Source organism: Salvelinus namaycush, unplaced genomic scaffold, assembly GCF_016432855.1.
Source record: "Salvelinus namaycush isolate Seneca unplaced genomic scaffold, SaNama_1.0 Scaffold47, whole genome shotgun sequence".
Taxonomy (NCBI): Eukaryota; Metazoa; Chordata; class Actinopteri; order Salmoniformes; family Salmonidae; genus Salvelinus; species Salvelinus namaycush.
The window spans coordinates 26,697-54,304 of record NW_024061164.1 but is presented as its reverse complement, the minus strand read 5'-3'; the positions used below and the strand labels follow the sequence as shown (position 1 = coordinate 54,304).

The following is a 27,608-nucleotide window of genomic DNA, read 5'->3' as shown; positions in this document are numbered from 1 at the left end:
AGCAGCCTTAACCCTAACCCTCTGTATAGCAGCCTTAACCCCAACCCTCTGTATAGCAGCCTTAACCCCAACCCTCTGTATAGCAGCCTTAACCCCAACCCTCTGTATAGCAGCCTTAACCCCAACCCTCTGTATAGCAGCCTTAACCCCAACCCTCTGTATAGCAGCCTTAACCCCAACCCTCTGTATAGCAGCCTTAACCCCAACCCTCTGTATAGCAGCCTTAACCCCAACCCTCTGTATAGCAGCCTTAACCCCAACCCTCTGTATAGCAGCCTTAACCCTAACCCTCTGTATAGTAGTATTAACCCCAACCCTCTGTATAGCAGCCTTAACCCCAACCCTCTGTATAGCAGCCTTAACCCCAACCCTCTGTATAGCAGCCTTAACCCCAACCCTCTGTATAGCAGCCTTAACCCCAACCCTCTGTATAGCAGCCTTAACCCTAACCCTCTGTATAGCAGCCTTAACCCTAACCCTCTGTATAGCAGCCTTAACCCTAACCCTCTGTATAGCAGCCTTAACCCCAACCCTCTGTATAGCAGCCTTAACCCCAACCCTCTGTATAGCAGCCTTAACCCTAACCCTCTGTATAGTAGTATTAACCCTAACATTCTGTATAGTAACCCTATATAACCCTAACCTAACCCTAACCTAACCCTAACCTAACCCTAACCTAACCCTAACCCAACCCTAACCCTAACCCTTAATACCGTAACCCTCTGTATAGCAGCCTTAACCCTAACCCTCTGTATAGCAGCCTTAACCCTAACCCTCTGTATAGCAGCCTTAACCCTAACCCTCTGTATAGCAGCCTTAACCCTAACCCTCTGTATAGCAGCCTTAACCCCAACCCTCTGTATAGCAGCCTTAACCCCAACCCTCTGTATAGCAGCCTTAACCCTAACCCTCTGTATAGCAGCCTTAACCCTAACCCTCTGTATAGTAACCCTATATAACCCTAACCTAACCCTAACCTAACCCTAACCCTAACCCTTAATACCGTAACTTACTGAGGCCCACATTTCAATAGGCTACTGTATCTATCAATCATTCATGCCATCACAGCACATACGATGCATTCATGCTTTGAAATGCAATCAAGTATTTTAGATGAAATTAAAGGGAACAATTAGCCTAAACAATAAATAAAACGCAATTCACAAATGCAACCGTTTTTAATCTGCTGTAATAAAGGCTTTATATACTCCTTTTTTCGTTAGAACAGACTATCTGGTACACTTGTTGTTAACAGTTCTAAATTGTTAGAAAAAAATATAATATTGTAATCTAACAGCAACTGTTTGGCACACAATACCTGCTCCTATACCCTCCTTTGTCTGGATCTCCAGTAGTTTCCACAGCTAAGTCCAATATCTTCCACAGATCTGACTTCCTCCTGAGCAACCAGTAAACATTTGCCCGTTTCAAGTTTCTTTTTCACGTCCTCCACATCCATTTTGCTGTAACATGTTACTGGGTTTGGAGTTTGTTATAACCAATTTATTGATGTGATTACGATAGGCTATAGGTCCGGCCCTATTGGGCACATGCATGTGATTCTTACATGTTTCCAATAAAGAGAGCAAGGGTAGAGGGAATGTTTTTCCTAAACAAATTAGGGATTTCGTTAACGGAACTTCTCAGTAAGAAACTCAATGGCTGAAATGATGTAGCAGCTTCAGCACAGACAGCGCTATGAACACTTGCTGTGCTGCCGTTTCGCTGCAGTAGGGAGAGCGAGACAACGTGCGCCAATCACACAGGCACTCGCTGTCATTTTTTTTAACCCAGTGTGACCATCGGGCTCTTTGAGTAATTTGTGTCTTAATTATTTAATAAAACAGTGTGCTTAAAGCATCAGACAAGCTCAGTGCATATGTAGTGATTTTTTTCCCAAACACATTAGGTGTGTGTCTATATATAATAAAAATAAGGTTAAACATTTAGACTAATCGATTGCTCGAAAGAACAGGATGACACTCCGTTGACAAATATATATATTTTTTGTTGTGGACAGCCCTGGTTATAAAAGGCTCCCTATTCTCCGGATGTGTACCAAACTCACTAAAAGTGGCAGTAATAAAGCCTCTCCTGAAAAATACAAACATTGAGCCGATTTTTGTTTGTTTGTTGAAAAAACATTAAATATATATATTTTTTAAACACTTATATCGAATGTCCCATTCCCCTCATAAAAAAAAAAAAAGCTGTTACAGAGTAACTAACTGCCTTCCTGAAGACAAATAATGTATACGAAACGCTTCAGTCTGGTCTTAGACTCTATCATAGTACTGAGACCACTCGTGAAGGTGGTAAATTACTTTTTAATGGTGTCAGACCAAGGCTCTGCGTCTGTCCTCATGCTCCTAGACCATAGTGCCGCTTTTGACACCATCGATCACCACATTCTTTTGGAGAGATTGGAAACCCGAATTGGTCTACAAGGACAAGTTCTTCCCTGGTTCAGATCTCATCTGTCGGAAAGATATCACCGTCTCTGTGGATGGTTTGACCTCTGACAAATGGTAAGATTCGGTGTTCCTCAAGGTTCCATTTTAGGACCACTATTGTTTTCACTATATATTCTACCTCTAATTTTAAACTCTGACAGAACAGAGATGCTAGTTCTAGGTCCCAAGAAACAAAAATCTGCCGTTTGATCTGACAGTCTTGGTTGTACAGTCGCCTCAACTAAAAATGTGAAGGCCCTCGACGTTTCTCTGGACTCTGATCTCTTGACGAACGTATCAAGAATATTTTAAGGGCAGCTTTTTTCCCATCATCGTAACATTGCAAAACCCTTTGTCCAAATATTATGCAGAAGAGCTAATCCATCACTTCTAGATTAGAATACTGCAATACTACCTCCGGCTACCCACTGAAAGCGATAAATAAACTTCAGTCTCACCCTCCAGTATCTATGTTGCAAAAGTCTATGTGCCGGGGGGCTAGGGTCAGTCTGTCCTATCTGGTGTAATTTTCCCGTCTTATCTGGTGTCCTGTGTGAACTTAAGTATGCTCCCTCTCAAAATGTCTCTCTACCCTCTTGGAGGACCTGAGCCATAGAACCATGCCTCAAGACTACCTGGCCTGATGACTCCTGGTTGTCTCCATAAAAAGTCCACCTTGTCGTGCTGCTGATCCAGTTTCTGCTGTTTTGCCTGTGGCTATAGAACCCTGACCTGTTCACCAGACGTGCTACTTTGTCCGCGGACATGCTGTATTCGACCCTCTATCCCTCCCTCTCCCTACTGCACCTGCTGTCTCGACCTCAATGCTCGGCTATGAAAAGCCAACTGACATTTACTCCTGTGGTGCTGACCTGTAGCACCCTCTACAACCACTGATTATAATTTCACCCAGCTGGTCATTATGAAAGTTTGACCATCTTGAAGAACAATCTGGCCTTAATGGCCACATACTCATATAAACTCCACACGACCAGGAGAGGATTGGCGACCCCTCAGAGCCTGGTTCCTCTCTAGGTTTCTTCCTGGGTTCCAGCCTTTCATTAGTGTAACGGCACTTGCTTATAAGCAAAAACTAAAGCAGGAAGTACCAGTGACTCGCTCAATATGGAAGTGGTCAGATGACAAAATTGTTACAGGAAAGGAACTCATCAATAAGTGCATTTACACGTCGTCCCCACAGTGACCGTACGTAAGCCAAGGATTAGAGGCAACGCCAGCACCGCGCTAAGAGCTAGAGAGCTGCCGCTTTCAAGAAGCGGGACATTAATCCGGACGCTTATAAGAAATCCTGCTATGCCCTCAGACGAACCATCAAACAGGCAAAGCGTCAATCCTACTACACCACCTCTGAAGCTAGTCGGATGTGGCAGGGCTTAGAAACTATTACCGGCTACAAAGGGATACCCAACCACGAGCTGCCCAGTGGCACAAGCCTACCAGACAAGCTTAACCTCACTAGGGTAGGGGGCAGCATTCGTAATTTTGGATGAAAAGAGTGCCCAAAGTAAACTGCCTGCTACTCAGGTTCAGAAGCAAGGATATGCATATAATTGGTAGATTTGGATAGAAAACACTCTAAAGTTTCCAAAACTGTTAAAATAATGTCTGAGTATAACAGAACTGATACGGCAGGCAAAAACCTGAGGAAAATCCATCCAGGAAGTGCTATTATTTTGAAATGTCTTTTTTCCATTGAAAGCCTATCCACCATACAAAGACTTATGACGCAGTTCACAATCTCTATGGCTTCCACAGCATGTGGCCAGTCTTTAGGCATTGTTTCAGGCTTTTACTCTGAAAAATGAGGGAGAAACAGCACTTTCAATGAGAGTACAGTGGAAACGTCCAGACATGAGTCCAGCGCGTGATCGGGAGCACGCCTTTCCTGTTTCTCCTTTTCTATTGACGAAGCTTTTGTCCGGTTGAAATATGATCGATTATTTATGACAAAAACATGAGGATTGATTATAAACATCATTTGACATGTTTCTACGAACATTTATGTTGTGACCGGGCTTTGTTCCAATGTATTACTGAACAAAACGCACCAACAAAACGGAGGTTTTTGAATATAAAGAGGGACTTTATCGAACAAAAACGAACATTTGTGTAACATGGAGTCTTGGGAGTGCAACCATATGAAGATCATCAAAGGTAAGTGATACACTTCAATGCTATTTCTGACTTTTGTTACTTCTCTTCTTGGCTGCTAACTGTTTGTAATGATTAGTCTGCTGGGCACTATTCTCAGATAATCGCATGGTTTGCTTTCGCCGTAAAGCCTTTTTGAAATCTGACAGCGGTTGGATTTACAAGAAGTTTATCTTTAAACTGGTGTATAACATTTGTATCTTTTATGCATGTTTATTATGAGAATTTCTGTTTTGTTGAGTTTCACGCTCTGCAATTTCACCAATTTCTCCAAAACTGAGGTTTTTGGATATAAAGAGGGACTTGATCAAACAAAACTAACATTTATTGGGTAACTGGTAGTTTTGTGAGTGTAACCATATGAAGATCAAAGGTAAGTGATTAATTTTAATCGCAATTTCTGACTTTTGTTACTCGTCTACTTGGCTGGTTACTGTTTGTAATGATTTGTCTGCTGGGCGCTGTTCTCAGATAATCACATGGTTTGCTTTCGCCGTGAAGTCTTTTTGAAATCTGACACTGTGGTTGGATTAACAAGAAGTTTATCTTTAAAAAGATATGAAACATACAAGTGTTATACAAATTTTTATAATGAGTATTTCTGTTTTTGAATTTGGCACTCTGCAATTTCACTGGATGTTGGTCAGGTGGGACGCTAGTATCCCACACCCCCTAGAGAGGTTAATGACTTATGCTCGCTTTGAAGAAAGCAACACTGAAGCATGCATGAGAGCACCTGCTGTTCCAAACGCCTGTGTGATCACACTCTCCGAAGCAGATGTGAGCAAGACCTTTAAAACAGGTCAACATTCACAAAGCCGTAGGGCCAGACGGATTACCAGGACGTGCATTTAGAGCATGCACGGACCAACAGGCAAGTATCTTCACTGACATTTTCAACCTCTCCCTGACCGAGTCTATAATACCCATATGTTTCAAAAAGACCACCATAGTCCCTGGGCCCAAGAAAGCGAAGGTAACCTGCCTAAATGACTACCACCCTGTAGCACTCACGTTGGTAGACATGAAGTACGTTGACAGGCTGGTCATGGCTCGTATCAACACCATTATCCCGGAAACCCTACACCCACTCCAATTCGCATACCGCCCCAACAGATCCACAGATGACGCAATCTCAATAGCACTCCACACTGACCTTTCCCACCTGGACAAAAGGAACACCTATGTGAGAATGCTATTCATTGACAACAGCTCAGCGTTCAACACCATAATGCCCTCAATGCTCATCAATAAGCTAAGGAACCTGGGACTAAACACCTCCCCTTGCAACTGGATCCTGGACTTCCTGACAGGCTGCCCCCAGGTGCTAAGGGTAGGCAACAACAAAAAATCTGCCACGCTCATCCTCAACACTGGGGCCCCTCAGGGGTGCGTGCTTAGTCTCATTCTGTACTCCGTTCACCCACGACTGCATGGCCAAGCACGACTCCAACACCATCATTAAGTTTCGGGTAATGCAAGTTCTTGTGCTGTTAGGGGAATAACCTGTGTAAATGTAATCTGCAGCTGTAGTTCTGTGTCATCTATGATCGTTTTGTTTGTCTTGTTTAGTTTTTTAACCGTTGTACCTAACCTGTATGTGTAAACATGTATACGCAGGGCCCAGGTGTCAAAGAGACCTTGGTCTCAATCTGTGTTCCTTGTTGAAATAAAGGTAGAATAATAATAATAATACGTTTGCTGACGACACAACAGTGGTAGGCCTGATCACCGACAACGATGAGACAGCCTATTGGGAGCAGGTCAGAGACCTGGCAGTGTGGTGGCAGGACAACAACCTCTTCCTCAACGTGAGCAAGACAAAGGAGCCGATTGTGGACGACGAAAAAAAAAAAAAAAGGGTCCGAACACGCCCCAATTTAAAATCGACAGAGCTGTAGTGGAACGGTTCGAGAGTTTCAAGTTCCTTGGTGTCCACATCACCAACAAACTATCATGGTCCAAACACACCAAGGCAGTCGTGAAGAGGATACGACAACAGCTTTCCCCCCCTCAGGAGACTGCAAAGACTTGGCATAGGTCAAGATCATCAAAAAGTTATACAGCTGCACTATCGAGAGCATCCTGACCGGCTGCATCACCGATTGGTATGGCAACTGCTCGGCATCCGAACTGTCTGGCACTACAGAGGGTAGTCTGTACGGCTTAGTACATCACTGGAACCAAGCTTCCTGCCATCCATGACCCATATAGTAGGCGGTGACAGAGGAAGGCCCCAAAAAATTGTCCAAGACCACCAGTCATCCAAGTCATAGACTGTTCTCTCTGCTACCGCACGGCAAGTGGTACCGGAGCGCCAAGTGTAGGTCCAAAAGGCTCCTTCACAGCTTCTACCCCCAAGCCATAAGACCGCTGAACAATTAATCAAATGGCCACCCAGACTATTTACATTGAACCCCCTTTGTTTTTACACTGCTGCTACTCGCTGTTTATTATCTATGCAGTCACTTTACCTCTACCTAAATGTACAACACCCCCTGTATATAGCCTCGTTATTGTTATTTGATTGAGTTGCTTTTTATTACATTTTTACTTTTGTTAATTTTGTAAATATTTTCTTAACTCTATTTCTTGAACTGCATTGCTGGTTAAGGGCTTGTAAGTAAACATTTCACAATAAGGTCTACACCTGTTCGGCACATGTGACAAATAAAATTTGATTTTCATGTTGTGTTTTTCCTAGCTACTGTGCTTCTACATCTGCATTGCTTTCTGTTTGGGGTTTTTAGGCTGGGTTTCTGTATAAGCATTTTGTGATGTAAAAAGGGCTTCATGAATACATTTGACTGATTAGATTGAAGATATTGAAAATAGATGTTCAATGGCAGTTCTTACTTTCCCCACAAGGGGTAGTGTGCATATTCATAATCCTTATTTGTAGATTGCGATGCCTCCCAGGCACATTTCACAGCAAAAAAAAAAGCTACAGCTGCGACCAATCTGGTGGCAAATTTTTCTAAATGTTTTGCTGTGAGACTTAGAATTTTAATTAGGGAGCACTAGTGGGCCTAATTTAAAAAAAGATATATATAAAAACTGCCCAAGACAAAAAAAAGCAAGCTACAGAGAAAACCACTAGACTATGTTCAAAAGCCCACTAGTGGGCTCTCCTCCTCCATGGCCGATGTGAGGAAGACATTTAAAAATGTGCTAACCCTCGCAAGGCTGCCGGCCCAACCGTGTCCTAAGAGCCTGCGCAGACCAACTCGCTGGTGTGTTTACGGACATATTCACTCTCACCCTATCCCAGTCTGCTGTTCCCACATGCTGCAAGATGGCCACCATTGTTCCTGTACCCAAGAAGGCAAAGGTAACTGAACTAAATGACTATCGTCCTGTAGCACTCACGTCGGTCATCGTGAAGTGCTTTGAGAGATTAGTCAAGGATCATATCACCTCCACCTTACCGGCCAGCCTAGACCCACTTCAATTTGCTATTTGCGATTGCATCGTCCACAGACGATGCAATCGCAATCACACTGCGCTATCCCATCTGGACAAGAGGATCACCTATGTAAGAATGCTGTTCATTGACTATAGCTCAGCATTCAACACCATAGTACCCTCCAAGCTCATCATCAAGCTTGAGACCCTAGGGTCTCAACCCCGCCCTGTGCAATTGGGTGCTGGACTTCCTGACGGGCCGCCCCCAAGTGGTGAAGGTAGGAAACAACATCTCCACTTCGCTGACCCTCAACACAAGACCCTCCAGCTCCTGCAGTGCCAAGCCCCACTCCCATGGTGCTCTCATTTGTTGACTTCTGTAACCGTAAAAGCCTTGGTTCATGCATGTTAACATTAGAAGCACACTCTGCCAACCCGGATGTCTTAGTCGTGTCTGAATCCTGGCTTAGGAAAACCACCAAAAACCCTGAAATCTCCATCGCAAACTAAAACATTTTCCTCCAAGATAGAACTGCCAAAGGGGGCGGTGTTGCAATCTACTGCAAAGATAGCCTGCAGAGTTCTGTATTACTATCCAAGTCTGTACCCAAACAATTCAAGATTCTACTTCTAAAAACCCACCTCTCTAAAAACCAAGTCTCTCACTGTTGCTGCTTGCTATAGACCTCCCTCTGCCCCCAGCTGTGCCCTCGATACCATATGTGAATTGATTGCCCTATATCTATCTTCTGAGCTCATGCTACTAGGTGACCTAAACTGGGACATGCTTAACACCCCGGCCATCCTACAATCTAAGCTTGATGCCCTCAATCTCACACAAATTATCAATGAACCTACCAGGTACAACTCCAAATCCGTAAACACGGGCACCCTCATAGATGTCATCCTAACTAACTCGCCCTCCAAATACACCTCTGCTGTTTTCAATCAAGATCTCAGCGATCACTGCCTCATTGCCTGCATCCGTAATGGGTCTGTGGTCAAATGACTACCCCTCATCACTGTCAAACACTCCCTAATACACTTCTGCGAGCAGGCCTTTCTAATCGACCTGGCCGAGGTATCCTGGAAGGATATTGATCTTATCCCGTCAGTAGAGGATGCCTGGATATTTTTTTTAAATGCCTTCCTCACCATCTTGAATAAGCATGCCCCATTCAAGAAATTTAGAACCAGGAACAGATATAGCCCTTGGTTCTCTCCTGACCTGACTGCCCTTAACCAACAGAAAAACATCCTATGGCGTTCTGCATTAGCATCGAACAGCCCCCGTGAAATGCAACTTTTCAGGGAAGCTAGGAACCAATATACACAGGCAGTTAGAAAAGCCAAGGCTAGCTTTTTCAAGCAGAAATTTGCTTCATGCAACACAAACTCAAAAAAGTTCTGGGACACTGTAAAGTCCATGGAGAATAAGAACACCTCCTCCCAGCTTCCAACTGCACTGAAGATAGGAAACACTGTCACCACCGACAAATCCACTATAATTGAGAATTTCAATAAGCATTTTTCTACGGCTGGCCATGCTTTCCACCTGGCTACCCCTACCCCGGTCAACTGCCCGGCACCCTCCACAGCAACCCGCCAAAGCCCCCACCATTTCTCTTTCACCCAAATCCAGATAGCTGATGTTCTGAAAGAGCTGCAAAATCTGGACCCCTACAAATCAGCTGGGCTAGACAATCTGGACCCTATCTTTCTAAAATTACCTGCCGAAATTGTTGCAACCCCTATTACCAGCCTGTTCAATCTCTCTTCGTATCGTCTGAGATTCCCAAAGATTGGAAAGCTGCCGCGGTCATCCCCCTCTTCAAAGGGGGTGACACTCTAGACCCAAACTGCTACAGACCTATATCTATCCTACCCTGTCTTTCTAAGGTCTTCGAAAGCCAAGTTAACAAACAGATGACCGACCATTTCGAATCCCACCGTACCTTTCCGCTATGCAATCTGGTTTCCGAGCTGGTCATGGGTGCACCTCAGCCACGCTCAAGGTCCTAAACAATATCATAACCGCCATCGATAAGAGACATTACTGCGCAGCCGTATTCATTGACCTGGCCAAGGCTTTCGACTCTGTCAATCACCACATTCTTATTGGCAGACTCAACAGCCTTGGTTTCTCAAATGATTGCCTCGCCTGGTTTACCAACTACTCCTCTGATAGAGTTCAGTGTGTCAAATCGGAGGGCCTGTTGTCCGGATCTCTGGCAGTCTCTATGGGGGTGCCACAGGGTTCAATCCTCGGGCCGACTCTCTTCTCTGTATACATCAATGATGTTGCTCTTGCTGCTGGTGAGTCTCTGATCCACCTCTACGCAGACGACACCATTCTGTATACTTCTGGCCCCTCTTTGGACACTGTGTTAACTAACCTCCAGATGAGTTTCAATGCCATACAACTCTCCTTCCGTGGCCTCCAATTGCTCTTAAATACAAGTAAAACTAAATGCATGCTCTTCAACCGATCGCTGCCTGCACCTGCCCGCCTGTCCAACATCACTACTCTAGACGGCTTTGACTTAGAATATGTGGACAACTACAAATACCTAGGTGTCTGGTTAGACTGTAAACTCTCCTTCCAGACTCACATTATGCATCTCCAATCCAAAATTAAATCTAGAATTGGCTTCTTATATCGCAACAAAGCATCCTTCACTCATGCTGTCAAACATACCCTTGTAAAACTGACCATCCTACCGGTCCTCGACTTCAGTGATGTCATCTATAAAATAGCCTCCAACACTCTACTCAACAAATTGGATGCAGTCTATCACAGTGCCATCTGTTTTGTCACCAAAGCCCCATACACCACCCACCACTGCGACCTGTACGCTCTCGTTGGTTGGCCCTCGCTTCATACTCGTCGCCAAACCCACTGGCTACAGGTAATCTACAAGTCTCTGCTAGGTAAAGCCCCGCCTTATCTCAGCTCACTGGTCACCATAGCAGCACCCACTCGTAGCACGCGCTTCAGCAGGTATATCTCACTGGTCACCCCCAAAGCCAATTCCTCCTTTGGTTGTCTTTCCTTCCAGTTCTCTGCTGCCAATGACTGGAACGAACTGCAAAAATATCTAAAGCTGGAAACACTTATCTCCCTCACTAGCTTTAAGCACCAGCTGTCAGAGCAGCTCAGATTACTGCACCTGTACATAGCCTATCTATAATTTAGCCAAAATACCTACCTCTTCCCCTACTGTATTTATTTATTTATTTTGCACCCCATTATTTATATTTCTACTTTGCACATTCTTCCACTGCAAATCTACCATTCTGGTGTTTTACTTGCTATATTGTATTTACTTCGCCACCATGGCCTTTTTTTTTTGCCTTTACCTCCCTTATCTCACCTCATTTGCTCACATTGTACACAGACTTATTTTTCTACTGTATGTTCTCAACTAGCCTACCTGGTTAAATAAAAGTGAAAAAAACAACAAAAAAACCCACTAGGGCCCCACAAGGGTGCGTGCTCAGCCCTCCCCTGTACTCCCTGTTCACCCACGACTGCGCGGCCATGCACGCCTCCAACTCAATCAAGTTTGCAGACGACAACAGAAGTAGGCTTGATAACCAACAACGACGAGACAGCCTACAGGGAGGAGGTGTGGTGTCAGGTAAACAACCTTTCACTCAACGTCAACAAAACAAAGGAGATGATCGTGGACTTCAGGAAACAGCAGAAGGAGCACCCCCCTATCCACAGAGGGACCGCAGTGGAAAAGGTGGAAAGTTAAGTTCCTCGGCGTTCACATCACGGACAAACTGAAATGATCCACACAGACAGAAGTTGTTTTTTATTTCTGCGTTTTGTGTCGCGCCTGCAGGGTTGAAATATGCTTCTCTCTCTTTGTTTACAATGGTGCTATCCTCAGATAATAGCATCGTTTGCTTTCGCAGAAAAGCCTATTTAAATTCTGACACGTTGGCTGGATTCACAACCAGTGTAGCTTTAATTTGGTATCTTTCATGTGTGATTTAATGAAAGTTTGATTTTTATAGTAATTTATTTGAATTTGGCGCTCTGCATTTTCTCTGGCTTTTGGCCAAGTGAGACAGTAGCATCCTGCCTAAACTCAGATTTTTGGATATAAATATGAACTTTACCGAACAAAACATACATGTATTGTGTAACATGAAGTCCTATGAGTGTCATCTGATGAAGATCATCAAAGGTTAGTGATTAATTTGAACTATTTCTGCTTTTTGTTACTCCTCTCTTTGGCTGGAAAAATGGCTGTTTTTCTGTAGCTATGTACTGACCTAACATAATCGCAAGGTGTGCTTTCGCCGTAAATCCTTTTTGAAATCAGACACTGTGGCTGGATTAACGAGAAGTTTATCTTTAAAATGGTGTATAATACTTGTATGTTTGAGGAATTTAAATTATGAGATTTCTGTTGTTTTGAATTTGGCGCCCTGCAATTTCACTGGCTGTTGGTTAGGTGGGGCGCTACCGTCCCACATATCCCAGAGAAGTTAAACAGCCATCACTAACACAGAGGCTGCTGCCTACATACTGACTCGAATCATTGGCCACTTTAATACATGGATCACTAGTCACTTTAATAATGTTTTCATATCATGCATTACTCATCTCATATGTATATACTTTATACCATCTATTGCATCTTGCCTATGCTGCTCTGTCATTGTTCATCCATTACATTAATTTACTTGTTTGTGTGTATTAGGTAGTTGATGTGGAATTGTTAGATTACATGTCAGATATTGCTGGACATTCGGAACTAGAAGCACAAGCATTTCGCTACACTCGCAGTTGTAACCCATATTACCGGCTCTACATATTTTTTCCTATTGCAAATTGGCACTGCAGTTGGATGCATCTCCATTGGCAGGACGCATTTTACATTCATAAACCAACATTTTAGAGTTTATAAAACATGTCTTTACAGAGTTACATATTCATTTCTAGGGCAGATGTTTCAAAAGTAGCTAGAATCAATATAGGCTGCATCCCTCCAAAATATTTTATGGTGCTCCGAACTCTTTTATTGTTTTCATAACTTCTGTGAATTGGGAGCACCAATGCTACCAACAAAATGTTTTAATTTAGAGTTGTGCCGAGTCAGACAAAACTAGTATTTGATGCAGGTGTATTTGAAAGTGGGTGAGTACCTGGTTGGTGCAGGTGTCTTTAAAAAGGTGTGTGTGTGTACCTGGTGTGTAATGTAAAAATGGTTGGTGCAGGTGTGTCTGAAGGGGTGTGTGTGTACCTGGTTGGTGCAGGTGTGTTTGAAGGTGTGGCCCAGGTCGATACAGGTGTCCCTCAGAGCGGAGAAGGAAGCTGAAGAGTCCAGAGTCGTAAAGAACCTCGTCATCCTCCGAACCAGCCGCTGCCACGGGGTCTACACACACGAGAGAGAGCGACAAGGAGATATGTTTAATTGATATAGAAAACCAGCAATAATACCGGAACATAACACACAAATGATTTCATGTTAAGTCCCAGGGTCTTTAGCTTAGAGATGAGCTTCTTGGGCGCTGAGCTGTAGTCAATGAACAGCATTCTCACATGTGTTCCTTTTTTCCAGGTGGGAAAGGGCAGTGTGGAGTGTGATTGAGATTGCGTCATCTGTGGATCTGTTGGGGTGGTATGCAAACTGGAGTGGGTCTAGGGTTTCTGGGATGATGGTGTTGATACAAGCCATGACAAGCCTTTCAAAGAACTTCATGGCTACCGACATGAGTGCTACGGGGCGGTAATCATTTAGGTAGGTTACCTTTGTTTTCTTGGGCCCAGGGACTATGGTGGTCTGCTTGAAACATATAGGTATTACAGACTCGGTCAGGGAAAGGTTGAAAATGTCAGTGAAAACACTTTCCAGGTGGTCCGCGCATGCTTTGAGTGCACGTCCTGGTAATCCGTCTGGCCCAGCGGCTTTGTGAATGTTGGCCTGTTTAAAAAGTTCTTGCTCACATCGGCTACGGAGACCGTGATCACAGTCATCCGGAACAGCTGGTGCTCTCATGCATGCTTAAGTGTTTCTTGCCTAAAAGCGAGCATAAAAGGCATTTAGCTCATCTGGTAGGCTCTCGTCACTGGGCAGCTCACGGCTGAGTTTCCCTTTGTAGTCCGTAAAAGTTTAAGCCCTGCCACATCCGACGAGTGTCAGAGCCGGTGTAGTACGATTCAATCTTAGACCTGTATTGACAATTTTCCTGTTTGATGGCTCGTCTGAGGGCATAGCGGGATTTCTTATGAGCGCCCAGATTAGTGTCCCGCTCCTTGAAAGCGGAAGCTCTAGCCTTTAGCTCGGTGTGGGTGTTGCCTGTAATCCATGACTTCTGGTTGGGAAATGTACGTACGGTCACTGTAGGGATGTCATCGATGCACTTATTGATAAAGCCGGTGACTGAGGTGGTATACACCTCAATGCCATTGGATGAATCCCAGAACATATTCCAGTCTGTGCTAGCAAAACAGTCCTGTAAAGTACTATCCGCGTCATCTGATCACTTCCGTATTGAGCGAGTCACTGGTACTTCCTGCTTTCGTTTTTGCTCGCAAGCAGGAAACCGGAGGATAGAATTATGGTCAGATTTGCCAAATGGAGGGCGAGGGAGTTTTGTACGCTTCTCTGTGTTTGGAGTAAAATTGGTCTAGTTTTTTCCCCTCTGGTTGCACATGTGATATGCTGGTAGAAATTAGGTAAAACAGATTTAAGTTTGCCTGCATTAAAGTCCCCGGCCACTAGGAGTGCCGTGTTACTTTTGGTACCTCTGTCAAAATGTGCTTCACATCTCCCCTGATCGAGGATCAAGTCTGTCTTTCAACACAGCCCATGTCTCCTTAAAGTGCCAGAGCGCCGTGCCTGCTCCGCTAGCTCTAGCCTGTCATGAGGAACCACTTGAGTCACTTGGAGTCTTGGGCCGTATCATGTTAGCTCCCCTCTCATACTGGCTCTTGTCTGTCCTGAGGAACCACTGAACTCACTGGGAGTCTGGGCTTCATCTCCACTCATGCTGCACAGAAGTTAACACATTTCAATAATGCACGTAGACATGTTAAACTGTTCATTTCTGTTACATTAGTGCTACAACACTTTACAATGCAAGAAGACACCTGTAGCTTCCAGCTTTGTGGGCTAACTTCCCTTGCTAGTATACAGCTGAAGCTAACATCAATTCACATACCCTAGTACCTTGTTTGTGATACCGTGTGTATCATAACACAAAATATTGCTGATTTCAAAGCTGATTGTCATCAAAAATGTTATTAATTCACTTTCTCCCCCGACTCACGTCTCTACCAGTCAAGCTCATCTTTGCTCGAGCCCCGAACTGACAGTGTGTGAATGAGTCTTAAAAATAAAAAGTAATTTGTCACAAGCACCAAATATAACAGTGAAAGCCCTTAACCAACAGTTAAGAAAAATAAGAAAAATAAATAAATAAAAGTAGCAAAGAATTAAAGAGCAGCAGTAAAATAACAATAGCGAGGCAATATATAGGGGGCACCGGTTAGTCAAGGTGCATTTTTGACTCTAGTGGGACAGCGGCACTTTTATAAAAGAAGAGATTGCTTATTCCAAATGAAGGGAAACAGATTGTTTTTATCAAAGTCAAATTAATTGGAAGTTCAATATCATTACCTTTGACATTACTTGAATGTTAAACTTGAATGTCAAGTTACAGCCTGTTCTCTCTGCTGCCGCACGGCAAGCGGTACCTGGCGCGCCAAGTCCAGGTCCAAAAGGCTCCTTCACAGCTTCTACCCCCAAGCCATAAGACCGCTGAACAATTAATAAAACGGTCACCCGGACTATTTACATTGAAACCCCCCCCCTTTGTTTTTACACTGCTGCTACTCTGTATATTATCTATGCAGTCACTTTACCTCTACCTAAACAATTACCTCGACTAACCTGTACCGCCGCACATTGACTCAGTACTGGTACCCCCTCTATATAGCCTCATTATTGTTATTTTATGACATTTTTTACTTTAGTTTATTTGGGAAATATTTTCTTAACTATTTCTTGAACTGCATTGTTGGTTAAGGGCTTGTAAGTATTTCATGGTAAGGTCTACACTTGTTGTAGTCGGTGCATGTGACAAACTAAATGTGATCCTCTCAATCACTATATACGACGTGAGACATTTTGACAGAAGTATCTAAATTCTAGTACAGAACTGTTCTTCCATGTTCTAGAAAATAAAAAGTACCAAAGTTCAGTATACCGTGCAACACTAGTGTGTTCGTATACAGTGTGTGTGTGGTACCTGGCTGGCTCCAGGCGTGCCCATTAGTTGACTCCCCAGCAGCATGTTGTCTGGTCTGGCCGGCTGAGAGAAGCTGACCTGGTCTGGCACTCCGACACACACACTTCCCTCCCACACACCGAGTGCTGGGTCTGGCTGGGAGCTGGAGAACTGCACCCTATCACTACACACACACACACACCATTAATCCGCTGCTCCCAACTCCCCCTGAGACACCCTCGGAGAGTGTGGTCACAGCCAGGGTCTGCCACTGTCAACGGCGACCCTGGAGAAATTAGGGTTAAGTGTCTTGCTCAAGGGCACATCGGCAAATTCTACACATTGTTTGCGCTGGGATTCGAACTAGCAACCGTTCAGTGACTGGCCCAATGCGCTAGGTAGCAACATTAGACACAAACACCACTACACACACACAAACAATAACAGTTATAAAATAACCCACCTGTTGTTCCTGTGTAGTAGTAGTCTGTCAGAGCGTAGTAGTTTGTTGTTAGAGGCTAAGGGTGAGAAGGTCTGACTGAACCATGGGTCAGTCTTGAGATCAGAGATAGACAGCCTCTCTTCTGGCAAGGCCTGGAGTAGTTTAGATAGTAGGCCTAAACCCACATCAATAAATAAAATTATATATAACCATGGAGTTAAGACACACATACATGCATGTCTAAACTCAACGGTTCTATCCATTGGTGTGTGTATGTCACACACTCAAAAGTTTTGGGTCAATTAGAAATGTCCTTGTTTTTGAAAGAAAAGCAATTTTTTTGTCCATTAAAATAACATCAAATTGATCAGAAATACAGTGTAGACACTGAAGATCTCGTACAACGCTGTGTACTACTCCCTTCACAGAACAGCGCAAACTGGCTCTAACCAGAATAGAAAGAGTGGGAGGCCCCGGTGCACAACTGAGCAAGAGGACAAGTTGAGTCTAGGTTGAGAAACAGACGCCTCACAAGTCCTCAACTGGCAGCTTCATTAATTAGTACCCGTAAAACACCAGTCTCAACGTCAACAGTGAAGAGGCGACTCCGGGATGCTGGCCTTCTAGGCAGAATTCCTCTGTTCAGTGTGTGTTCTCTTGCACATCTTAATCTTTCTTTGTTTTGGCCAGTCTGAGATATGGCTTTTTCTTTGCAACTCTGCCTAGAAGGCCAGCATCCCGGAGTCACCTCTTCACTGTTGATGTTGAGACTGGTGTTTTGCGGGGGTGTCTTTATTTAAGTAGGCAAGTCAGTTAAGAACAAATACTTATTTACAATAACAGCCTACCAAAAGGCCTCCTGCGGGGATGGTATCTGATGCTCCAGATACTCAACTAGTTAAAAAGGCCAGTTTTATTGCTTCTTTAAATCAGAACAACAGTTTTCAGCTGTGCTAACATAATTGCAAAAGGGTTTTCTAAATGATCAATAAGCCTTTTAAAAATGATACACTTGGATTAGCTAACACATGCCATTGGAACACAGGATTGATGGTTGCTGAGAATGGGCCTCTGTACGCTTATGTAGATATTCCATAAAAAAAACCTGCAGTTTCCAGCTACAATAGTAATTTACAACATTAACAATGTCTACACTATTTCTGATCAATTTGATGTTATTTTAATGGACAAAAGAAAATAGCTTTTTTTTCCTTCAAAAAACAAGGATATTTCTAAGTGACCCCAAACTTTTAAAAGGTAGTGTGTGTGTTATATATACACATCTCTCTATATAGAACCATGGAGTTTAGACACATCAATATATACAGTTGAAGTCGGAAGTTTACATACACTTACGCTGGAGTCATTAAAACTCGTTTTTCAACCACTCCACAAATTACCGCTCAGGAAGGAGACGCGTTCTCTCTCCTAGAGATGAACATACTTTGGTGAGAAAAGTGCAGATCAATCTCAGAACAACAGCAAAGGACCTTGTGAAGATGCTGGAGGAAACAGGTACAAAAGTATCTATATCCACAGTAAAATGAGTCCTATATCGACATAACCTGAAAGGCCGCTCAGCAAGGAAGAAGCCACTGCTCCAAAACCGCCATAATAAAGCCAGACTACGGTTTGCAACTGCACATGGGGACAAAGATTGTACTTTTTGGAGAAATGTCCTCTGGTCTGATGAAACAAAAATAGAACTGTTTGGCCAAAATGACCATTGTTATGTTTGGAGGAAAAAGGGGGAGGCTTGCAAGCCGAAGAACACCTTCCCAACCGTGAAGGACGGGGGTGGCAGCATCATGTTGTGGGGGTGCTTTGCTGCAGGAGGGACTGGTGCACCTCACAAAATAGATGGTGACATGAGAAAGAAAAAGTATGTGAATATATTGAAGCAACATCTCAAGACATCAGTCAGGAAGTTAAAGCTTGGTTGCAAATGGGTCTTCCAAGTGGACAATGACCCCAAACATACTTTCAAAGTTGTGGCAAAATGGCTTAAGGACAACAAAGTCAAGGTATTGGAGTGGCCATCACAAAGCCCTGACCTCAATCCCATAGAAAATGTGTGGGCAGAATTGAAAAAGCGTGTGCAAGCAAGGAGGCCTACAAACATGATTCAGTTACACCAGCTCTGTCAGGAGGAATGGGCCAAAATTTCCACGACTTATTCTGGGAAGCTTGTGGAAGGCTACCTGAAACGTTTAACCCAAGTTAAACAATTTAAAGGCAATACTACCAAATACTAATTGAGTATATGTAAACTTCTGACCCACTGGGAATGTGATGAAAGAAATAAAAGCTGAAATAATTCTCTACTATTATTCTGACATTTCACATTCTTAAAATAAAGTGGTGATCCTAACTGACCTAAGACAGGGAATATTTACTAGAATTAAATGTCAGGAATTGTGAAAAACAGAACTTAAATGAATTTGGCAAAGGTGTATGTAAACTTCCGACTTCAACTGTATTTAGAACAATGGAGTTTAGACACATCAATAGATAGACATAAATATAGATGTGTCAACTCCATGATTCTATTTCTATATATATATATACACACAGTGGGGAGAACAAGTATTTGATACACTGCCGATTTTGTAGGTTTTCCTACTTACAAAGCATGTAGAGGTCTGTAATTTTTATCATAGGTACACTTCAACTGTGAGAGACGGAATCTAAAACAAAAATCCAGAAAAAATTCATACAATGTGATTAAGTAATTCATTTGCATTTTATTGCATGACATAAGTATTTGATCACCTACCAACCAGTAAGAATTCCGGCTCTCACAGACCTGTTAGTTTTTCTTTAAGAAGCCCTCCTGTTCTCCACTCATTACCTGTATTAACTGCACCTGTTTGAACTGGTTACCTGTATAAAAGACACCTGTCCACACACTCAATCAAACAGACTCCAACCTCTCCACAATGGCCAAGACCACAGAGCTGTGTAAGGACATCAGGGATAAAATTGTAGACCTGCACAAGGCTGGGATGGGCTACAGGACAATAGGCAGGCAGCTTGGTGAGAAGGCAACAACACAGTCTCAAAGAAAACCATGAGTAACACACTATGCCGTCATGGATTAAAATCCTGCAGCGCACGCAAGGTCCCCCTGCTCAAGCCAGCGCATGTCCAGGCCCGTCTGAAGTTTGCCAATGACCATCTGGATGATCCAGAGGAGGAATGGGAGAAGGTCATGTGGTCTGATGAGACAAAAAGAGAGCTTTTTGGTCTAAACTCCACTCGCCGTGTTTGGAGGAAGAAGAAGGATGAGTACAACCCCAAGAACACCATCCCAACCGTGAAGCATGGAGGTGGAAACATCATTCTTTGGGGATGCTTTTCTGCAAAGGGGACAGGACGACTGCACCGTATTGAGGGGAGGATGGATGGGGCCATGTATCGCGAGATCTTGGCCAACAACCTCCTTCCCTCAGTAAGAGCATTGAAGATGGGTCGTGGCTGGGTCTTCCAGCATGACAACGACCCGAAACACACAGCCAGGGCAACTAAGGAGTGGCTCCGTAAGAAGCATCTCAAGGTCCTGGAGTGGCCTAGCCAGTCTCCGGACCTGAACCCAATAGAAAATCTTTGGAGGGAGCTGAAAGTCTGTATTGCCCAGCGACAGCCCCGAAACCTGAAGGATCTGGAGAAGGTCTGTATGGAGGAGAGGGCCAAAATCCCTGCTGCAGTGTCTGCAAACCTGGTCAAGAACTACAGGAAACGTATGATCTCTGTAATTGCAAACAAAGGTTTCTGATGTATCAAATACTTATGTCATGCAATAAAATGCAAATTAATTACTTAAAAATCATACAATGTGATTTTCTGGATTTTTGTTTTAGATTCCGTCTCTCACAGTTGAAGTGTACCTATGATAAAAATTACAGACCTCTACATGCTTTGTAAGTAGGAAAACCTGCAAAATCAGCAGTGTATCAAATACTTGTTCTCCCCACTGTGTGTATATATATACATATACACACACACACACAAACACATAGAACCATGGAGTATGGACACAGACAACCTTCTAGACTGACCTATAGTAGTAGTTATAGTAGTATATAGTATATTATATAGTAGTTACAGTATCTTACTGGGAGGGGGGACCTATAGTGGTTACAGTGTCTTACTGGGGGGACGGACCTATAGTGGTTACAGTGTCTTACTGGGGGGACGGACCTATAGTGGTTACAGTGTCTCACTGGGGGGGGGGGGGGGGGGGGGGCTATAGTAGTTACAGTGTCTTACTGGGGGGGGGGGGGCTATAGTAGTTAGTGTCTTACTGGGGGGGGGACCTATAGTAGTTACAGTAACTTACTGGGGGGGGGACCTATAGTAGTTACAGTAACTTACTGGGGGGGGGACCTATAGTAGTTACAGTAACTTACTGGGGGGGGGACCTATAGTAGTTACAGTAACTTACTGGGGGGGGGACCTATAGTAGTTACAGTGACTTACTGGGGGGGGGGACCTATAGTAGTTACAGTAACTTACTGGGGGGGGGACCTATAGTAGTTACAGTAACTTACTGGGGGGGGGACCTATAGTAGTTACAGTAACTTACTGGGGGGGGGACCTATAGTAGTTACAGTAACTTACTGGGGGGGGGACCTATAGTAGTTACAGTAACTTACTGGGGGGGGGACCTATAGTAGTTACAGTAACTTACTGGGGGGGGGACCTATAGTAGTTACAGTAACTTACTGGGGGGGGGACCTATAGTAGTTACAGTGTCTTACTCGGGGGGGGACCTATAGTAGTTACAGTAACTTACTGGGGGGGGGACCTATAGTAGTTACAGTAACTTACTGGGGGGGGGACCTATAGTAGTTACAGTGACTTACTGGGGGGGGGACCTATAGTAGTTACAGTAACTTACTGGGGGGGGGACCTATAGTAGTTACAGTAACTTACTGGGGGGGGGACCTATAGTAGTTACAGTGACTTACTGGGGGGGGGGGACCTATAGTAGTTACATTAACTTACTGGGGGGGGGGGACCTATAGTGGTTACAGTGTCTTACTGGGGGGACGGACCTATAGTGGTTACAGTGTCTCACTGGGGGGGGGGGGGGGCTATAGTAGTTACAGTGTCTTACTGGGGGGGGGGGGGGCTATAGTAGTTAGTGACTTACTGGGGGGGGGACCTATAGTAGTTACAGTAACTTACTGGGGGGGGGACCTATAGTAGTTACAGTAACTTACTGGGGGGGGGACCTATAGTAGTTACAGTGACTTACTGGGGGGGGGGGACCTATAGTAGTTACAGTAACTTACTGGGGGGGGGACCTATAGTAGTTACAGTGACTTACTGGGGGGGGGGGACCTATAGTAGTTACAGTAACTTACTGGGGGGGGGGACCTATAGTAGTTACAGTGTCTTACTGGGGGGGGGGGCCTATAGTGGTTACAGTAACTTACTGGGGGGGGGACCTATAGTAGTTACAGTAACTTACTGGGGGGGGGACCTATAGTAGTTACAGTAACTTACTGGGGGGGGGACCTATAGTAGTTACAGTAACTTACTGGGGGGGGGACCTATAGTAGTTACAGTGACTTACTGGGGGGGGGGGACCTATAGTAGTTACATTAACTTACTGGGGGGGGGGACCTATAGTGGTTACAGTGTCTTACTGGGGGGACGGACCTATAGTGGTTACAGTGTCTCACTGGGGGGGGGGGGGGCTATAGTAGTTACAGTGTCTTACTGGGGGGGGGGGGGGCTATAGTAGTTAGTGACTTACTGGGGGGGGGACCTATAGTAGTTACAGTAACTTACTGGGGGGGGGACCTATAGTAGTTACAGTGACTTACTGGGGGGGGGGGACCTATAGTAGTTACAGTAACTTACTGGGGGGGGGGGACCTATAGTAGTTACAGTAACTTACTGGGGGGGGGACCTATAGTAGTTACAGTGACTTACTGGGGGGGGGGACCTATAGTAGTTACAGTGTCTTACGGGGGGGGGGGGGGGCTATAGTAGTTACAGTGTCTTACGGGGGGGGGGGGGGCTATAGTAGTTGCAGTGTCTTACTGGGGGGGGGGGGGGGGTGACCTATAGTGGGGGTCTTACTGAGGGGTGTGTGTTTAATCTTCTTCCAGGGGGAGAGGTAGGTCTTCTTCTGCAGCCAATCAGAATATTCCTGGCAGCTTTCGCTGGGCTGGTCCCACGGCAACTCTGTAACCATAGCAACACTGTCACGCACACAGAGGTTCCAGAGCAACTTTCCAATGACAACGTCACACAAACTGTTAAGTTCATATTTGAAGTATCCCTATATTCTGTTATTACGGTGCCATCACTCTGTTATTAGTGTGCATGCGCAGGAGTCTCGTTGCAGATGAACCTGGCCTGAGTGCAATGGCAACCATGTATTGTACTAATACGATTGAGTAAACGTTGTTAAACTGGAACCTTGTCGTTGTGTCGTATTTGAGTTTACACACACCACCCTTACCTCCAGCCAACATGGCGGTGAGGACGATGCCACAGGCCCAGATGTCAGCTGGTTGAGCGCTGAACTCTAACTTGCTGAGCAGCTCAGGCGCGACGTACGGAAGCGTTCCACACAGCCTGTTCAGACGCCGCTCTCGCCCACGGTGACGGAACATCGTAGCTAGACCGAAGTCTGACAACTTCAGGTTATCTACACACACACGTAGCAGAACACAGTATACACCATTATGTCAAAGTAAAATGAGCACAACTAGCACACACACTGAGTCGAAACACACACACCTTTATCGTCCAGGAGAATGTTCTCAGGCTTGATGTCTCTGTGGGTGATACCTACACTGTGGAGATATTCCTAGAGAGAGAGCGAGCGGGGGAAGAGACAGAGAGAGAGAGAGAGAGAGAGAGAGCGAGCGGGGGAAGAGACAGAGAGAGAGAGAGAGAGAGGGAAGAGAGAGAGAGAGGGAAGAGAGAGAGAGAGGGAAGAGAGAGAGAGAGAGGGAAGAGAGAGAGAGAGAGGGAAGAGAGAGAGAGAGAGGGAAGAGAGAGAGAGAGGGAAGAGAGAGAGAGAGAGAGAGAAAGCGAGCGGGGGAAGAGAGAGAGAGAGCGCGAGCGGGGGAAGAGAGAGAGAGTGATTAAATCTAGTATATGCCATTTAGCAGATGCTTTTATCTAAAATTACATTTTACATATGGGTGGTCCCGGGAATCAAACCCAAAAGCGCCATGCTCTATCAACTGAGCTACAGAAGACCATGGACGATCAAGACTGCAAGTCTACTCTAGGGCCCCCAACCACTAGGGCCCCCGACCACTAGGCCCCTGCATATTTAAAGAATAGCTAGGCCTATGTAAAGGATGCTGATTGCTTCGGGAGTACCACTTCCTCCCAATCCGGCCCATACCTGGTGTGAACTCGGGACCTCTGCCTTGCTGGCGCACGTGACCGTCCTCCTGAGATTGTATCTGCTACTATAATGAATAGCATATAGATCAAGGAACCAAGCGACAACACTACAGCTCCGCCAGGATACGGCGCGTTTCACTTTTCAGGGAGCACAGAAGTACATCGAAAGCCGGAGCGTATTGAGAAAAAAGGACATTGCAACAACACCGCGCTACACTCTATCTGCCTACCTAACGTGTGTAGACCCTTTAACCCCGACCTCTAACCCTCCTAGATAACTGTCACTCACCACAGCTGCTATCAACTGCTGGAAAAACCGGTGAGCTTCTCTCTCTGGCATCCCCAAATCAGGCTCTGAGAGAGAGAGAGAGAAGTAGAGTTGTTTAAGTGTGAGATGGCCCCCAGCCTGTGATAGGATCCAATCAGCCAATCTCAGTGCTGTGATTGGCTGCTGGCTCTGTCAGTCTCACCAATCCTGTCGAATAGCTCTCCACCGCTGCAGTACTCCAGGAACAAATAGACAGTCGGCCCCTCCCTCCGGTGGCCGAAGAAACGCACTACGTTAGGGTGGGACAGAACCTGTAACAAAACACACAACCAAGAAATCCATCAGAAAGCAAAAAAATTTATGATATATTGGTCATCGATTTAAAAAAAAATATATAATAATAATTTAAACAATGACCAATATATATTTTTGTTCAGATGATAAATAAACGACAAAGACATAAGTCAGGCAGACAAGACAGGTAGGCAGGCAGACAGGTAGGCAGGCAGACAGGTAGGCAGGCAGACAGGTAGGCAGGCAGACATACCAGACCTTCTGTTTTCTACTCTCTGTCTCTACCGCACCTGCTGTCTCGACTAGAGGTCGACCGATTATGATTTTTCAACGCCGATACAGATTATTGGAGGACCAAAAAAAGCCGATACCGATTAATTGGCCGATTTTTTTTATTTATTTGTAATAATGACAATTACAACAATACTGAATGAACACTTATTTTAACTTAATATAATACATAAATAAAATCAATTTAGCCTCAAATAAATAATGAAACGTGTTCAATTTGGTTTAAATAATGCAAAAACAAAGTGTTGGAGAAGAAAGTAAAAGTGCAATATGTGCCATGTAAGAAAGCTAACGTTTCAGTTCCTTGCCCAGAACATGAGAACATATGAAAGCTGGTGGTTCCTTTTAACATGAGTCTTCAATATTCCCAGGTAAGAAGTTTTAGGTTGTAGTTATAGGAATTATAGGACTATTTCTCTCTATACGATTTGTATTTCATTAACCTTTGACTATTAGATGCTCTTATAGGCACTTTAGAATTGCCAGTGTAACAGTATAGCTTCCATCCCCTCTCCTCGCCGCTACCTGGGCTTGAACCAGGAACACAACGACAACAGCCACCCTCGAAGCAGCGTTACCCATGCAGAGCAAGGGGAATAACTACTCCAAGTCTCAGAGCGAGTGACGTTTGAAATGCTATTAGCGCGCAACCCGCTAACTAGCTAGCCATTTCACATCGGTTACACCAGCCTAATCTCGGGAGTTGATAGGCTTGAAGTCATAAACAGGAAACGAAAGTGCTGTTTGAATGAATGCTTACGAGCCTGCTGGTGCCTACCACCGCTCAGACTGCTCTATCAAATCATAGACTTAATCATAACATAATAACACACAGAAATACGAGCCTTTGGTCATTAATATGGTCGAATCCGGAAACTATCATCTCGAAAACAAGACGTTTATTCTTTCAGTGAAATACGGAACCGTTCCGTATTTTATCTAACGGGTGCCATCCATAAGTCTAAATATACCTGTTACATTGCACAACCTTCAATGTTATGTCATAATTACGTAAAATTCTGGCAAATTAGGCGGCCCAAACTGTTGCATATACCCTGACTCTGCGTGCAATGAACGCAAGAGAAGTGACACAATTTCACCTGGTTAATATTGCCTGCTAACCTGGATTACTTTTAGCTAAATATGCAGGTTTAAAAATATATAATTTGTGTATTGGTTTTAAGAAAGGAATTGATGTTTATGGCTAGGTACACGTTGGAGCAACGACAGTCCTTTTTCGCAAATGCGCACTGCATTGATTATATGCAACGCAGGACACGCTAGATAAACTAGTAATATCATCAACCATGTGTACTTATAACTAGCGATTATGATTGATTGTTTTTTATAAGATAAGTTTAATGCTAGCTAGCAACTTACCTTGGCTTCGTACTGCATTCGCGTAACAGGCGGGCTCCTCGTGAGATAGGTGGTTAGAGCGTTGGACTAGTTAACCGCAAGGTTGCAAGATTGAATCCCTGAGCTGACATGGTAAAAATCTGTCGTTCTGCCCCTGAACAAGGCAGTTATAACCCATCGTCCCTAGGCCGTCATTGAAAATAAGAATGTGTTCTTAACTGACTTGCTTAGTTAAATAAAGGTGTAAAAATAAAATATATATACATATTTTTTAAATAAAAATCGACAAAATCATTGTCCAAAATTACCGATTGTTATGAAAACTTGAAATCGGCCCTAATTAAAAATCGGCCATTCCGATTAATCGGTCGACCTCTAGTCTCGACCTCTGAATGCTCGGCTATGAAAAGCCAACTGGGGATATTTTATATATGAATGCTTCCGCTCAGTGTTTGAGATCAATTGACACTCTTTACCATGGCACTTTGAGATTTATTTTAAACTGCAAAACCCTTACGCATCACTGCACTTTGTATACCAGGGTTGACTGGCCTTCTCTAGTCACTCGTAGGCTCAGTCACTGGTATACTTTTATTTACAAAGCCATTTTGGGTTTACTACCTTTTTATTTGGGCATTTTTATTGTTCAGAAATGTGGTGGGTACTCTCTTCGTTCGCTGGACTTTATCCTGCTAACTGTTCCAAATGTCCGAACTGAATTTGGTAAAAGGGCTTTTATGTACTCTGCGCCATCGTATTGGAACGCCTTACAAAATACTTTTAAACTGGAAGAACTCGTCCCGATTGGTGTTCTTAAATCACTGATGAAAGATTTTGAGGCTGATTCCCTGACCTGTCAATGTTTTTCATTTGCTGTTTTTGATTTTGTTATGCTCTTGTGAATTAAACGTTTTTTACTAGATTACTTGTAGTTTTTCATGATGTCTGTCTGTAATTTTTGTAATGACTTGGTGCTGCCTATCTTGGCCAGGACGCTCTTGAAAAAGAGATTTTAAATCTGATGTTGTAACGTTAGCTAGCTAACGTTAGCCGTCTGACACTTAGCCAGCTAATTTTTCACACCATAAACGCAATTATTTGATCAGTTAAGTTGGCTACTGTTGCTCAACATTTCTCTGACTAGCTAACGGAGAATTCGATCCAGCTAACAAGATACTTAACAATGCAAATCATACTTGTTCCACCACACTTTCTCCCTCAGCTCAAACTTTCCAAATGTCAGTTGTTTTTCGGTTACAGCTCATGAAGTACGCTTCATCACCTTCTCACCCCG

General features: G+C 44.1%; 1 protein-coding gene across 1 annotated transcript in view; it reads right to left on the bottom strand.

Annotated features, from left to right (window-relative positions):
• The window catches only part of chek1 (checkpoint kinase 1), a 50,833-nt gene that overhangs the window by 10,449 nt on the left and 12,776 nt on the right, over window positions 1–27,608 (bottom strand). Inside the window, exons 4-11 of the mRNA XM_038986416.1 lie at window positions 24,573–24,681; window positions 24,392–24,456; window positions 23,482–23,551; window positions 23,201–23,389; window positions 22,816–22,920; window positions 16,744–16,897; window positions 16,302–16,464; window positions 13,292–13,423 (exon numbers count right to left, since the gene is read on the bottom strand). Coding sequence (XP_038842344.1) covers window positions 13,292–13,423; window positions 16,302–16,464; window positions 16,744–16,897; window positions 22,816–22,920; window positions 23,201–23,389; window positions 23,482–23,551; window positions 24,392–24,456; window positions 24,573–24,681 — 987 coding nt within the window. The remainder of the gene's footprint in view (window positions 1–13,291; window positions 13,424–16,301; window positions 16,465–16,743; window positions 16,898–22,815; window positions 22,921–23,200; window positions 23,390–23,481; window positions 23,552–24,391; window positions 24,457–24,572; window positions 24,682–27,608) is intronic.